Here is a 16,608-nt window from a genome sequence, read left to right on the forward strand (position 1 = left end):
CCTAAAGGGTCTCACTTCTGAGCATTCATTTATTTTAAGGTACATTAGTTAGTGACTTTCTTATGTAAGAACGAATTTAAGGAAAATATGATTATGTTCTCATAAACATTTTGTCATCATTGAGAACTCAGGGTGATTTACATTGGAAATGTATTGGCTGCATACATTCTCTTCATTATGCTTATGCACCTGGTTCGAAAAAAAAATGATAATTTCATGTTCTGAATTTGGAGAACATTATGAAAATCCATGCAAATATGTTAGAAATAAAGCATGTGTCAAAAAAGCTAACATTAGGTGAAAAAGTGGTATTTTAAATGTAAAGAAGAACCCCGGAGGAAGGAACGTTATAGTGTTTTCTATTACCATTGTAAAATATGATCTAAAAATGAGATTTTATTTGTCATTCAAATTACAAATTATGGAACTGGAAAATACATCATTAAGAAATCTATTTAAGTGTTTCATTACTAAAAAAGACACTAGACCGGGATGCATTAACACAAAATTGGTATGACATTGCCTGCATTTGCCAATTTTATTGTATTCTGCAAATCTTCCCGTGAAACGCAACAGGAGATATCTACTTAAGTGAAACTCACATTATTTTGCAGATAGGACTTCATCAAAATGCTCGATCAGGGTTTTTGGAGAGAGTGTTCATTAATGTCTTCTGGGTACAGTACTTTCGTCAATCTTTGGCGACGGCAACACAACACGATCCACACTAGAGAGAGGAAGTTTCTAGAATCATCACATACAAAACCTTTCTCCTCCTGTTGGTGCCCTCAGAAATTCCTTTTTTGCTATGATTCCTGTTCCAGGCTGCCCCTGCCTGTGGGTACCGCTGTCCTCTACGCTCGCCATATGTCTTCAGAAACAGTCTTCTTTGGGGCTAGCTCTCAGATAACTCACTTCTGGCTCCTCTGAGAGATTGATGAAGGCCAAAAAAAAAAAAAAAAGAAAATATATATTTGTTAAACGTGGGGGGCCCTAGTAGTGCCATAGAAGTGAGTTATGTAGACCCATGCCTGGAATGGCATGGTCGTCCTTGGGCATGCCACGCGGGCTGCGGAACTCACTCCTCGGAGCATGGGGCCGTCTGTTAGCTGCCCGCAGCACGCTGGACCCTATGACCGGCACTCTCTGTGCATTTTCTCACTCAATCCTCCTTCTCAGCTTGGAAATAGGCTTTCTGCAGCTGTTATTTGGGTGTGGACACCAAGCTGTAGAGAACTTGCCTGATTTGCTCAGACTCTGGTAGATCCAACACGAAAAAAACTCCCACCCAGCCAGAGAACCTGCTCCTTGCATCTCTTTGAGTCTGTCCCTTTTCCTGAAAAGCCTTTTCCAAGCCCCCCAACTAGTATCTCTCACAGTGTTTGAAAGAGGCATGGGTGACCAGATTAACTCCTTCACTTCCCAAAAGATGTAGTGATCTCACAGCAAAATGCTGACCTACAGAATTTGTTATTTGTGCACAGACTGACTTTCTGTTTCTGTGGCTCTTGGGTGGGACCTGAGAACTTGCATTTCTCGTGGGCTCCCAGGCGATACTGTGAGTCTAGGCACTACCCCTTGACACCCGCTGCTTCAGTGTGATAGCTAAAGGAAAATTCTTAGAATCACAAATTCTGGGTCTGTTCCTTTCTCCTGATTCCCAGCGATGTGCTGGTGTTGTGGACTGAACTGTGCCTCCCAGATTTGTACATGGAGCCCCTAGTACCTCAGCATGTGACTGTATTTGGAGATCCAGGATCTTGGAAGGGTAATCGAGTTAAAAAGAGGAAATATGAGTAGGTCCTAACCCAGTCTGACTGGTGTCCTTATAAGAAGGGGAGATTGGGCCACAGAGATAGCAGGGCTGGGTGTCCACAGCGGGAAGGCCCTGTGGGGACCATCTGCCAGCCAAGGGGGAGGCCTCCCAGGAAGCCAACCAGGCAGGCACCTTGAACTTGGACGTCTAACCTCCCAACTGAGATATAAATGTCTGCAGCTCTTCCTTTGGAAAAAGCAACAGAAGAGAACCCCGGTGTGCAGTATAGCAGGGCTCTGGAGCTGATTCATCAGGGAGCAACGACTCCTGTGTCCCCCGCCCCAGCCCCTGGTGACTGCTCTGCTCTGCGTGTAAGACTTTGACTATTTCAGATTCTTCCGATAAGTGGCATCAAGCAGTATTTGTGCTGCTGTGAGTGGCTTATATCACTTGGAATAACGTCCTCCTGGCTCATCAAGGCGGCAGCAGGTGTCAGCTTCCGTCCTATTTAAGGCTTCACTATATTTGCACGTGTGAGTGTGCACACACTCACACGCCACATTGTCTTCATCCGTTCATCTGCTGATGGACTTTGCTGTTGTGTATAATGTATAGCACATTTAGAATGACAGCATTGAATGGTTTCTTTGAGATCCTGTTTTTATGGGTATCCGTGAAGTGAGACTTCTGGATCATATGGTAGTTTTTGTTTGTTTGTTTGTTTGTTTTTAACATTTACTTATTTTGGAGAGAGAGAGACAGAGAGAGAGCACACATGCATCAGTGTTGGTGGGGGAGAACGGAGGAAGGAGCAGAGAAAAAGAGGGAGAGACAGGCACAGAGCCTGACACAAGGCTTGATCCCAGGACCCAGAGATCATGACCTGGGCAGAAGTAAAGAGCTGGACGCTCAACCGACGGAGCCACCCAGGTGCCCTCCAGTAGTTCTGTTTTTGACTTGTTGAGGACCTTCCATGCTACTGTCCGCAGTAACTGCATGAGTTTGCATTCCCACCCACAGTACACAGGGTTCCAGTTTCTCCTCATTCCCGACAAAATCTTCTGCAGAGCAAAGGATTTGGTAGAATGAAAACGAAATCCACTGACTGGGAAAAAGTATTTGCAAACCACATACCCAATATGGGGTTAATGTGAGAAGTGTATCGGGAACTCCTATAACTTAATGGCAAAAAGACAAGTAGCCCAGTTAAAAAATGGGTGAAGTGCTTGAACAGACATTTCCCCAAAGAGAACATAAAAGCCGACAACAGGTGCATGGAAGGTGCTCCGCATCAGTCATCATCAGGGAACCGGTCCAAACCTTGTGCCTGGTAGGATGGCAGTCATCCAAAAAAAAAAAAAAAAGAAAAGAAAACGGAAAAAGAAAACATGGATGCTTATTGAAATGCCTTAGGCCCAACTTCCATAAATTTTAGTTCTGAGACCTAGACATTTACAGGTTTTAACAAGCAGGCCGGCGTCCTTTGATTCAGGTGGGCTGTGGCCACCACCGTGAGAAACACCTGGTTAGAGTCTTGTCAAGCGCCAAGTTCAGGTGAACAGTCGCATACCCTTCTGATACAGAGTGAATCTGGGAAAGGTGGTTTTCTCTTCGCAAGGCGTTGCCCTGGCTTTCTCTTCTCCTTTCTCCCTTCCCTCCTCCCTCCCCCTCTCTCTCTTCTTCCCTCCCTGTTCCTTTCCTCACTCCCAATCCCCCTCTCTCCCTCCCTCTCCCCTCCCTCCCCTCCCTCCCCTCCCTCCCCTTCCCCCTTCCCCCCACCTCTCTCCCTCCCTCTCCCCTCAGTCCTGAAGCCTGACTCCCTAGGTGAAGTCCGAGGTTGCGGTGAATTTCTCAGCCTTGCTTCTTCAGTACCGCTTGACCTAAAAGTTTCTCCTTTCCTCCCACAATGTAATCCTGCGTGTTTCATTCCTAATTGCTGCTTCTTGTGGTGATGGAAAGCAATTTAGCAGTGATTTATCTGACGGGTCCGCAACCTCTCGTTTGCTTCTCCAGACCATCCTGTTTGAACAGCCTCTCCCATGCGGGAGCCAGTAATTCTGGGCCTGTCCAAAGCGCTGTTCCAGATTCTGCCTGGGTCCTGTGGGCTGAGCTGTGGGGTTCAACCCCGAGCGCTGTCTTTTCTGCTTTGTCCACCTTTCCTCAAACTTCAAAAAATGCCCTCCCCGCAAGCAAGGTGGGGAGGAAACGTGCCTGCTGCCAATTACACCTGCGGAGGAAGGCTGGTGTTCCAGGTTCACTGAAATCAGCAGAGAGTTCACGGCAGGATGCTTCGCAATGAACAGTCTGCCGGAATAAAGCCAAGATCGAAACACACCCGGCAGCATGACGGCCGGTGGCAGGTGCCAGGAATCAGCGGCTTGGCTTCCGTCAGGGGCTGTGAGGAGTTGGAGTCCGGGACTCCAGGGAGAGGCGGTGAGGCTTGCCTCTAAGAGCTGCCCGAGAAAGCCCCGGAGGCTGGTGGGGGAGGCTGCCCAGCCTCACCCCCAGAATTGAAATCTCACCTTCCTGTGGAATATTCGACAAAGAACCTCTCCTCTTCCCGTGTGGTCCTCACCTTCAATGTTCTGGTGGAGACACTGGGCCAGTCGAGGTGGGAGTAGCTCTGGGGAACCTTTATTGGCACCTCTGTTGTAGGGGTCAAGGATGGGCCTCCTGAATTGGGCCATTTCGGTGTATTGAATTTATTTTATTTTATTTTATGTATTTGAGAGAGAGAGAGAGCATGATTGGGCGGGCGGGGGCGGGGGGAGCAGAGGGAGAGGGAGAAGCAGGCTTCCTGCTGAGCGGGGAGACCGATGCGGGGTTTGAACCGAGGACCCCGGGATCATGACCTGAGCCGAAGGTAGATGCTGAGGATGACCGAAGGTAGATGCTGAGGATGACCTGGGCAAAACCTTTGTTTTATAGATGAGAATCTCAGAGACCTTGGCCTGTCTGCAGGGTGAGAGGTCGTCCTGGGAGGCAGGACTGGGACTCCTGGGTGCTGGTGTTTGGTGGTGGTCTCCCCCAGAGAATGTCCACCCAAGGCCTCTACTCATTCACAGGCACACTTCACATTATCAGGGTATGCAAACTCTGTCTTTTTATTTTTTAAACAAATGGAAGGTTTGGTCAAGCACATCTGTGGGCACTGTTGTTCCAAGAACATTGGCTCATTTTGGGTCTCTCTGTGTCACACTCTGGTAATTCTCGGAGCATTTCAATATGTGAAAATTTTCATTATTATGGAGTTTTTTAGGGTGATCTGTAATCAGTGATCTTGGATATGACTCTTATGATTGTCTTGGGGCACCACAACCCGTGCCCTCATAGTACCACAATGAACTTAACTGGCAAATGCTCCCCTGACAACTGGTCCCCCATCCCTCTTCCACTCCTCGGGCCTCCCAATTCCCTAACACACAACAAGATTGAAATCAGGTCTGTTAAAATCCCTGCAAGGGCCTGCGAGTGTTTAAGGGACAGAAGGAGTCACACATCTCTCACTTTAAGTCAGAAGCGAGGAATGATTAAGCTTAGCAAGGAGGGCATGTTGAAAGCCAGCATCGTTCAAAGGCACCAATGAACCACATGGTGAACACAAATAAGTTCTTGAAGGAAATTCAAGGTCTACTCCAGCAAACTCATGAATGGTCAGAAAGCACAGCAGCCTTGTTGCTGACGAGGAGGGAGTTTTGACGGTCTGGGCAGAAGATGGAAGCAGCCATAGCATTCCCTTCTGCCAAAGCCCCACGCAGAGCAAGGCCCTAACTCTCCAGTTCTGTGAAGGCTGAGAGACGGGGAAGCTGCCAACGAAAAGTCTGAGGTTAGCAGAGGCAGGTTCATGCGGTTTAAGGAAAGAAACCTCTCACGGGGGAGCAGCGGGGGCTGATGGAGAAGCAGCAGCAAGTCAGCAGCAGATCTGGCTGAGGGAATTCAGGAAGGTGGCTACGTCCAGCAACAGATGCTCAGTGTAGATGGAACAGCCTTTTTCCAGGAGCAGATGCTGACTAGCATTTTCATAGCCGGAGAGGAGAAGTCCGTGTCTGGCTGACTTGGGGGAGGGGCTCATACAGCTGGTGACTTGTAGTTGAAGCTGATGCTCATTGACCATTCCAAAAATCCTTGAGTCATTAAGAATTATGCTGAGTCGACTCTCCCTGTACTCTAGAAATAAAATCGCAGAGCCTGGATGGTGGCACATCTGTTTATCCCATGGTTCACTGGCTCCTTTAAGCCCACTGTTGAGACCTGATGCTTGGAAAGAAAATACTCCTTTCCAAACATGACTGACTGATCACAGACGATGCTCCTGGTTGCCTGAGGGCTCTGATGGAGACATGCAGCAAGATGAATGCCATATTCATGCCTGATGATGCTGCATCCGTTCTGCAGCCCATGAGATAGGGAGTAATTTTGACGTTCATGTTGTATTGTTCAAGGAATACATTTCACAAAGCTGTCGTTGTTACAGAGGATGACTCCTCTGGCAGGTCCGTGCAAAACATTGGAAAGCCTTCTGGAAAGCCTTCACCATTCTAGAGGAACCATTGCATGAGGAACACTTGGGGCTCATAGGAAGACATCAGAATATCCACACAAGCAGGAGTTTAGCAAAAGGTTCACTCCAGCCCACACGGGTGACTTTGAGGGGCTCAGGACGTCAGTGAGGAAGGTCACAGCAGGTGTGGTGGAAACAGCAAGAGACCAAGAATCAGGAGTGGATCTGGAAGGTGGGACTGGTTTGCTGCCTCTCACACTCCAACTTGAATGGATGAGGACTTCCTTCTTAGGGGTGAGCAAATAAAGTGTTTCTTGAGATGGAATCACTCCTGGTGAAGATGCTGTGAAGACTGTTGAAATGACAGCAAAGGATTTAGGATCTTCCATGTACCTAGTTGATAAAACAGTGGCAGTCTGAGATAACAGACTTTAGTTTGGAAAGAAGTTCTGTAGGTAAAGTGTCATCCATCCGCATCGCGTGAGCTATCAAGAAGGCATTCGAGAGATGAAGAGTCCATCAGTGGAGCAACGTTCCCCGTTGTATTTTAAGAAATGTCGTGGCCGCCCTCCCCTTCAGCCACCACCACCCCGATCAGCCAGCACCCACCAACATCGAGGCATGACCCTCCACGAACAAAAATACCGTGATGGCCTGAAAGCTCAGAGGCTGGTTAGCATTTTTTCAGCAATAAAGTACTTCTAAATTAAGGGAAGTGTATTTTTTTAGACCTGATACTACTGCATATTTCATAGTGTAAATATATCTTTATATGCACTGGAAAACAACAACAAAAAAGCTATTTGACTCACTTTATTTCAATATTCACTGTATCATGGGGGTCTGGAACTGAACCCACAATGTGTCTTGTGCCTATAATTAAAACCCATTCCCAAGGAACCGTATCATTATGCTTTCTGGACAGCTCACCTGATTCTATCTCGCTGGGTTGGTGAGAAGAGATGAAATGATTTCAGCCTTTTTCTGTGTGCTAATGATTTAGAAATCCCAGATCATGACTGGGTTGCTGTGGAAAAATATCTGTAATGCCCTGTCCTCAACCAGCTTACCATATTTCTGTCTCAGAATCTCCGTGCATTAAGATTTTTTTTGTTCTTGGAGCACCCTCTACCCCCCATCCCCCACCCACACACATACTGGCTACCCTCCCTTCCTGGTAGCCAATATTTTTTCTACTTTGGGAACTCCTGGCATGGCTGACTCCTTGGAGAAACCTCCCTCCCACCATTATATATGTTACCCTGTGTTGTTCAGGTTGAATGGACATGTTTTGTGACATGTTTGACTCTTTTACGAGTTTAAGAGCCTCCTTTGAGAACGGTATTCCAAGAGATAACTTAAGGACCCAGGATAGAGTTTATACATAGTAAACACTCATTGTGTATTAGTCTCCAAATTTAACTTAGCTCAGAAGCTCTCCTGAGTGTATTTATAAATAAGTGAAATGTTTCAATTATATTGTTACTATTTTTTCAATTACATGATTCTTAAGAGTTGTTTTATCTCTAAAATTCTGTAACTAGGTAAACAGAAAATGATACCTTTAAAAAAATTTTATTTATTTATTTGAGACAGGGAGAAAACACGACAGGGGGAGAGCAGAGGGAGAAAAAGAAGCAGACTCTCCCCCACTGAGTAGGGAGCCTGATGTGGGGCTCGATCCCAGGACCCTGAGATCATGACTTGAGCTAAAGGCCAATGCTTAATGGACCGAGCCACCCAGGAGCCCCAGAAAATGAGAGTTTCTATTTCATAAAGCTGTGCTTCATTTCCTGAATATGTATACAGTCTTGGCAAAAACAATTATTGACTACAAAATGTATAAATATTTATTGTTGAAAAATCAGTGAAGAAAATTAAAGTAGCCATGTTCTTAGCACACAAAGAAATACAAATTATAAACTTTTAAGAAGGTTGAGATGCCTGTACTACTTTAACTTTCTGAATTAAAACACCCCCCCACACACACACACACTTTATCAAATAGTATATAGAGTACAGAAAGCTTTCCATAAAAGAACTTCTCACTATGGGCACTATGGGGCACCTGGGTGGCTCAGTCTCTTGTATTCAACTCTTGGTTTCTGCTCAGGTCAAGATCTCAGGGTTGTGGGATTGAGTCCCTCATGAGGTTCTATGCTGCGTGTGAAATCTACTTGAGATTCTCTCCCTCTCCCTCTGCACCTCTCCCCACTTGCATGGATGCATGTGCTCTCTCTCTCAAATAAAGAAATCTTTTTTTTTTTTTTCAAAAAGAACTTTCCACTCTAAGCATATTTACCAAAATACTAACTTTTACAGCTTAATATTAGTATATTTAGTAAGTTCTATTAATTCTATGCGTTATCTTGTAACAGTTTTTTATTTGGCATATTATGAATATTTTCCTACAATTATATATTTAATGCTTTAACCCTATCTCTTTTTGGCTAATACGTGCTGTTAATATTTTGGGTCATACTTCTCCATCGACTAGCACCCCCGCCCCATTTTATTGAGCCATATTTGTGTATAGACATTTTTTTTTCAAAAGATGATACAAGCCTATCTTAATTGCTTTACTCACTGACTCTGTGTAATAAACAATCTTCCCATCAGTGAGATGTCATCTGTATTATAGTAGATTAATACAGTAGAGCTGTGTTGTAACATCTTGCTACTATATTCTGTAAGATGTAACAACCACCTTATTTGATACATTTGATGAATTTCCATTTTTTATATTTTTTTATTTTTTTAAAGATGTGTTTATTATTTTAGAGAGAGAAAGCATGCGTGTGTGCAGGGGAGTGGGGTGCATGTAGGGGCAGAGGGAGAGGGGGAGAGAGAATCTCAAGTGCACTCCATACTTAGTGTGGAATCTGACAGGTCCTGATCCTAGGACCCTGAGATCACACCCCGAGCTGAAACCAAGACTAAGATGCTTGACCAACTGAACTATTGAGGCACCCCATTCTTTTTTTTAATAATACCACTGTTGGATTGGGAGTCATTGATCAAAGATGGTTCATATTTGTTTCCCACAGAAAGTCCATACTCATCTGTTTCGTTAGCATGGAATAAAAAAGCCCATTTCTTTAAAAAGGCAATAATTTTAGGCATTCATGTTATTTTTGATCTTTACTGTATTACAGATCTGAAAACTTCATTGTTGCCCTATTTTCTAATATAAACTGGCTCTCCTGTAGATTTAAAAAAAAAATTAATTAACATATAATGTATTATTTGCTCCAGGGCTACAGGTCTGGGAATCGTCAGGCTTACACACTTCATAGCACTCACCATAGCACATACCCTCCCTAGGGTCCATAACACCAGCCCCTCTCCCTCCCCCCCTTCCCCCCACAACCCTCAGTTCATTTTGTGAGATTAAGAGTCTCTTATGGTTTGTCTCCCTCCTGATCCCATATGTTTCCCGTAGATTTTTTAATGAATTACATATTCATGCATGCTATTTGCCCACTTTTTGTTTGGAATATTCATTTTTAAAAAATTGACTTGAATGTATTACATTTGTGATACTTTGTTTTAAACGCTTTGAGAATATTTGGAGGAATCTAGTAATGTGAAGATCAGATTCTGGGGTGTACACTGAGTCCTTGAGAATTTAAGATATCCCCCACAAGGTATTAATGTTTAAACAATTGAAGCCACCAGACCAAAAAGAGAGAGAGAGAGAGAGAAATCTTTGGCCATTTTTCCTAACTAATTTGATGGTCGGGGTAAATTGGAATACCTAATTATAGGTGTCACTAGATTCTTTATATAGAATTACACTCGTAAGTCAAATAAGACAATTCATAACAATTTGGTCCAGCATTTTAATTTTGTCTGTTAAATTATTCATGTGAATACTTTAGGAGTTTAGCCATAAATATTTGATTGGTGGTTCCTTCATGACCATAAACTATTTTAGTCCTTCATTTTTCTCATTTATGTTCAGTGAACATATGGGAAGGTGGGGAGAATTTATTTTTCTTAATAACGAGAAACGTCTTTCCCCACAGAGTTATTGAGCCTGTCTGATGAGCATTTACGATGGCTGGAGTTCCCCATCATACCTGTTCTGATCGTTTCACCAGGGTGGTGATAAGAGTCCTCATTACCTAGAGGGACACTATAACTCTCTATCTTCTGTCTGAGGGAACTGACATTTGGCGAGGTGGGGAATTTTCCAGAAGTTGTACAACACATTGGTTGGTGGCTGAGTCTGGATTCCGATCTGGGACAATGTAGACTTTGCCGTCTCCCAGTGACTGTCTTCTATGATCCAAGCCTGTGGGCATATAGATGGCCATTCTCTGAGTGTGCTCCTCCATTGGCAGGCAAATGTATGAGGTAGACTCCAACATCTAGAAAGTTGTGTTCTGCTTCTGTTTTCTAAGCATCTGGCTGCATAGACGAAACCTTCCCTGGTATAAACAGGTGTCTGTAAGCACCTCCCAATGTAGGCATGTTTGAGCAGGTGCAAGGACTGGCAGGCAGGTGAGTGTGGGCACCTAGATGGGGATGTCACAAGATGCTTCTTATAGGCGACTTCACAGAGTGTGGCTTTTGATATACGATGCCCGGTGGCGTAGTGGGGTCATAAGTCCTCTTATATCATTCTATCCCTCTTGACCCTAAACAGGGTAAGGCGTGCTTCTGTGCAGAGAAAGGGAAGAGTATTAGAAGCATCACTTGTTCCAATGAGGAGACACTGGGTGGGTGCCTGGATAGGGCTGCTCACCAGAAACACCAAGCCATCATTAGAAGCTTGGGGTTTTCAGCCACATCTCTATCCTTCAGGGAGGGGAGAGGGGCTGGACATGGAGTTCAGGGTGGATCATGTCTGTGTGATGAAACCTCCATAAAATCCAAATAATAAGGGCTCCCAGAGAGCTGCTGGGATGTGCTGGGAATGTACTGGAGAGTGCTGGAAACCCCGCAACCCTTCCCTCATACCTCACCCTACACATCGCCTCCACCTGGCTGTTCGTCTGTGTCCTCTATCCCAGCCCTTTGTAAGCTGGCAAATGTCCCTGAGTCTGTGAACACTCTGGCCCATTAGTCAGACCCAAGGCAAGGGTCATGGGAGACTCTGATGGACGCTTCGTCACTCAGAAGGCCCAGGTAACAAGCTGGGCCTGTGGTGGGTGTCCCACATTGGGAACGGGCCCTTCTGTATGACTGAACCTTTTCCTGTGGGGTCCCACACTCTCCAGGGAGATGGTGTCCGAAGTGAGCTGGTTGTGGGACACCCAGGTGGTGTCATGGAGAATCGCTTGATGTGTGGGGAAAGGCCCCACATTTGGTGACCAGAAATGTCAAAAGTGAAGGGTTCTCTGTGAAGGTAAGGGACGCCTGGTGGCTCAGTTGGTGAGGTCTCTGCCTTTGGCTCAGGTCACGATCCCGGGTTCCTGGGTTCGAGTCCCACATCAGGCTCCCCGCTCAGCAGGAAGTCTGCTTCTCATGCTCCATCTGTCTCTCTGCCTCTTTATCAAATAAATAAATAAAATCTTAAGGAAAAAAAAAAAGAGAGAGAGAGAGAGACTCACAAGGAGGACGGAGTAAGAAGGGTCTGGGCATTAATGTGCTCAGGAGGGACAGTGACCTGACTTCCTGTACAGGTCTCAGTGGGTCTGTCTGTACATGCCCCATACTCGTTCTCACCTTCTCCAGGCTTTCTTGGTACCAGCCCTTTTGGTTCTGCCCATGCTGATTGCAGTAATCAATTACCCTGGGTTGGGTCATTTTTAAATAATTTTCTCTCAGCTCCTAGGTGATGTCTTTTTTGAGGGCAAAGCCAGAATAGCCCGGAACCTGCCGCAGGACATTGGCTCACTCCATGCATATGCGACAAAGGAAGGACTTAGTCCACAGACGTGTTTTTGTCCCCAGCTGCTCTTCTCCAGCTCTGTGCTTACTGCTGTTATAAATAATTTATCTTCCAAAATGATTGCTCTCGGGGACTTGAACTGTATCCACTGTGCTTTAGTAACTGCCTTTCCGCTGAGTATTTGTAAGCAGGGCCATCAAGTTAGCACACCTGACCTCTTAGAAGGCCACCCTTCCCGTTCAAGTACTTCCTGTTGGGTTTTCTGGAAGGCTTTGGAAGGGATTGCTGGGGGGAGCCAGGGCATGGCTGCGTCCCTCCTGTGGACAGGGATCGGGGCTGCAGACCTCGGTCCGCCTCTCACTTTCCCCTGTTTTTGTCATCTTCACACTGGATGTGAGAGTTTTCGGTACCAGCTGCTTGGCCCACCCTGGGACAGGTCTACTGCAGCCTCTTCTGTGTGGGCCCCAGATGGCCCCTCCGATAGGGACCCAGCAAGGGGAGCAGGACAGCCTCAATGTGTGCTCAGGCCCTGCTGTCCAGCCTCCCCTCCTGAGCATGGCTCGGTGAGGGTGGAGCTGGTGGTGGAAGGAGAGGAGGGCCCAGTGGCTGAAGCCTGGAGGGTTGGGGGACTCACTTGGAGCTGGACATGTGCTCCTGGAGACCACGCTGGCCTCTTCTCCACCAGGGATGCCCCCACCCGGCAGGGGGTATAGGCTCCAGGGCTGGGGGACGGTGCTTTCTGGGCCTGACCTGGACGTCACCTGAGCATCTTCAGGAACGACTGGGCCATGAGAACAAGAGATGTAGCAGGAGAAGGGAGGCAGGGAGGGGGCTGCCCCCCTTGACACCCCTCCCCCGCCCCCCAGCATGCACCTGGGGACATGGTTGAGTCCACACTGAGGAGCACGCTGCATTTTCACCAACAGGAGAACTCCATCCGTGCCCTGCCAGGTCACAAGACATCCTGTGTATGTAAATTTCCAGTGTCCCCCTCAGTGTGGGGAGTGAGAACGGGGGTGCTCCTGCACCATGAGCTGCCAGAGCCCTGGAAGGATCCCCAGAACCCAGAGAGTGTGTGTGCATGTGTGTGTGCGTGCGTGAGGGGGGTCCCCTGGCCTCAGGCTGGCTGCATGTCCCTGTCTCTGCAGGTGATGCCCCAGCAAGGACCCCGCCCGTGTGGGGCAGCCCCCGGCCTCTGGATCAGGCCACCGCCCTCCTGGTTAAGCGGCTCCGCCACACACGCCGGGCCTGGAAAGGCGCCCTCTCCGACCTGCTGCTGCCCGTCCTCTTCGTGGCCTTGGCCATGGCCTTGTTCATGGTGAGGCCTCTGGCCATCGACTACCCTCCCCTCAAACTGACACCAGGCCATTACGACAGGGCTGAAGCTTCCTTTTTCAGGTAAGAACCTTCTTTTTTCCCCTCTTTTACTTCCAAGTTATGTCAGGATTATGAATAACAGTAACTTTGATCCTTTTTTTTTTTTAATGTTTTATTTATTTATTTGAGAGAGAGAGAGAGCACAGCAGAGGGAGCAGCAGAGGGAGAAGGGGAAGCAGACTCTCTGCTGAGCAGGGAGCCTGATGCAGGGCTGCCTCCCAGGACCCCGGGATCATGACCTGAGCCAAAGGGAGATGCTTACGTGACTGAGGTTCCCTAGGTGTCCCAGTAGCTTTGATACTTTTAAGAATCTCAAATATATGTGAGGTTTCATGATTTTGGAGCACTGGGTTCAATAGGGTAAGCCCATGGACTGGAGATACTGAGTTTTTTCCTACTCATGCCTACAGACCTACGATATAGCTTCACCCCTAAATCAGGCACAGGCAGAGCCTGACAACAGCAATAACAGAGCACTCTGAACAACAGATAGTCTACAGTGACGTGAATGTGGGCTCTCCCCGGTACTCACCTAGTTCTAGTGCCGATGTGATGAGTTCGGGATGAATGACTTGAAGGTCTGCCTGGAGGAAAGCCACTTACAACTGTAGGTGATCCACAACCAGAGCTGTGGATAAGAGGGACTATTGGGTTTCACAGAACCCGCCTGGTTGGCTCTGGGACCACAGCCAGGAGCTGCACACCTGTCTTTGCAGAGACACATCTGACTTTTCTCTCAGGGTGGGCATGAGCCCATATGCGTCCCCAGGCTGGAGGAAGTCCAGGTTTGCTGCCTGTAAATTTGGAGTTTTATAGGAGATGAATTTGCATAGTGTGTTTCTAGTGGGTTAGTTTTACTGCTGGGGGCCAGATAGAGGGACCTGAGATGGTTCCCTGGCTCCCCAGAATGAGGCAAGCTTTTGTCCCCTGAGCTCTGCCCCGTGCTGAGAGCATCACCAACCTGAATGACCAGGTACAGCTCTCCTTCTGGAAGGTGATGCTCAGACATCTGGGGACCGGGTGCGGCGCATATGACCCAGGGGGCGCATGGTGTGGAGGGCACGATGAGCTCTGCCTTTGTCAACTACTTATTCTTACTGAAAAAAAAAAACAAGCTTAATTAGCCAGACTCTTGGTGCTTCCCAGTATTACTTGCTTTTACAACGATGTGTAATTTGGAATTAGATTTAGACAAATATAGGCAGAGAAGGTGAAATTGATGACAAACTGTCCAGTTCATGTCTGGGTCCTTCGGTTAATTGTGCTCCTTGTGATCCATGGAGCCTGGGATTAACTCACAAAGAGTTCTGCTCTGTTTCGGGAAATGTGGGCCGGCCCTGTGTGTTCCCTCTGCAAGTGGGCTCCTTTTCCTTCTGCCTAGATATTTTATGTTCCTGCCCTCATCTTCTTCGAACTGTTTTAAAGGAACAGACCAGAAGGACAGCGTCCACTAAGGCGTTCTGGCCCAATGTTCTCATCTCTGCCACACTCCCCAAGTGGGAAGGAGCTGCAACTATCCTGAGTTGTTTAATTATTAAGTGTGTTTCTTGGAAAATGATAGGCGTAGATACACAGTGTGGGGTTGTGACAAAGTGGACAGGGTGTGGTGCTCTGTCTGTGGGTGTCCAGGAAAGCCTTTGAAAGGCTATCGCGCCTGAACTGAGTCTCCTCAATGATAGCTTGGTGCTCCCCAGGCAGGTAGAAGAAGTTTCTCCAGATAGAGGAAGAAGTATGAGTCACATGAAGGGTAACGAGGTAATCCGGCAAAAGTCTTTCTCCTGGCAGGTGCGGAAGGCATTCCAGGCAGAGGCCACATCCTGCAAGGACAATGAGCAGCAGCATTAAGAGGCTGCGAAATGTGGGCCGTGATCTAATCCGGTTTAGTTTACAATGGCATCTCTTAAATGGTTGTTTCAGGAGAGCTAGAGCTGTTCTTTTGGGTATCCATTCTGAATGCCGCTGAAGAGATCCCTCTTCCTGTTGGGACTGATTGAGTTGCAAAACAAAGTTAAATAGGTTTCTTTTCTATAAACTTCTCAGAGCTTTTAGTATGTTGACCTGGCCACGCAGAGCCAGATTTCCTCTGTTTGCTGACTTCTAGTCAGTCCTGCAATGAGCATGTCTCTGAAGCCTTTGGAGGCTACGACTGAACGCATGTTCCATACCCCATTATCCCAGCCCTCTGCCTCTGTCTAAACACACCCCAATTCTGTATCTGTTGTGAAGTGTACAAAAGAACCCCATGCATCTGAGAATGACCTTTTTCACTTCAGAGTGCATGACTATGCACTTCCATATTGTTCCATGTTTCTGCGTATCATTTGTTTTGAATATTGGACAGTATTCCGTGGTGTGAATATACCACAACTTACTAATCTTTTCTCTTAATGATGGGCATTAGGAGCTCTTTCCAGGTTTTGTTTGTTTGTTTGTTTTTGGCTTGTTCGTTTGTTTTTGCCATTGTGAACAGTGCTGCATGAACATTCTAGTATATTCTAATAAATGTCTAATAATAGTTATACCCATATAAGAGCCTCTCATGGCTGGTCCAAGAAACATAATTGCTGATCACTTGCAGAGCATGTAAATATCCTACTTTAGGAGATAATGCCAAACTTTTTCCAAAGCAGTTACAATCTTGCATATCCTCTTCAGTGCTTTTATGTATCTCTTAAAAATAGCCACCTTAGGAAAATGTTTATGCCAAAGAGGTGTATTTTGGGGAGCCATAGTCTACCTTGGTTTGCAATCAGAGTTTCTGGATGCTTTGTCCTTTTCAGAGTTATCAGGAGATGGTAGATAGCGCACCTTTCCCTCCCCCACCCCCCATGCCACCCCCCCACTCCACTCACCCCCCCACCACCCTCCCACAGTTCCCACCACCCCTGCAGCTGCCTGTTTGCCTGGTTCTCTTTTCTTCTTAGATAATATTTTCTGTCTGTAAGCTTGTAGGATTTCTTCTTTGTTTTTAGAGTGTTGGATCTTTTGTTTTTGTTTTTTTTAATCTTTTTCTCAAGGGATCTGCGGATTTCAGTCCAGGGGGCTCCATTAACAACAGGAAGCCCCTTTGGGGTGGTGTTTAGAAATATGTATTTGTTCTGTACCAGCAAGCTCCCTGGGTCTCTCTGATGCTTG

General features: G+C 46.6%; 1 protein-coding gene across 2 annotated transcripts in view; it reads left to right on the forward strand.

Moving 5' to 3' along the window:
* Positions 1-16,608, forward strand: part of ABCA13 (ATP binding cassette subfamily A member 13) — a 321,989-nt gene that overhangs the window by 185,575 nt on the left and 119,806 nt on the right. For both annotated transcript variants that reach the window (XM_082692779.1, XM_082692780.1), the window contains exon 43: positions 13,245-13,494. In XM_082692779.1, coding sequence (XP_082548905.1) covers positions 13,245-13,494 — 250 coding nt within the window. The remainder of the gene's footprint in view (positions 1-13,244; positions 13,495-16,608) is intronic.

This window comes from Mustela nivalis (assembly GCF_964662115.1).
Source record: "Mustela nivalis genome assembly, chromosome: 12".
Lineage (NCBI taxonomy): Eukaryota > Metazoa > Chordata > Mammalia > Carnivora > Mustelidae > Mustela > Mustela nivalis.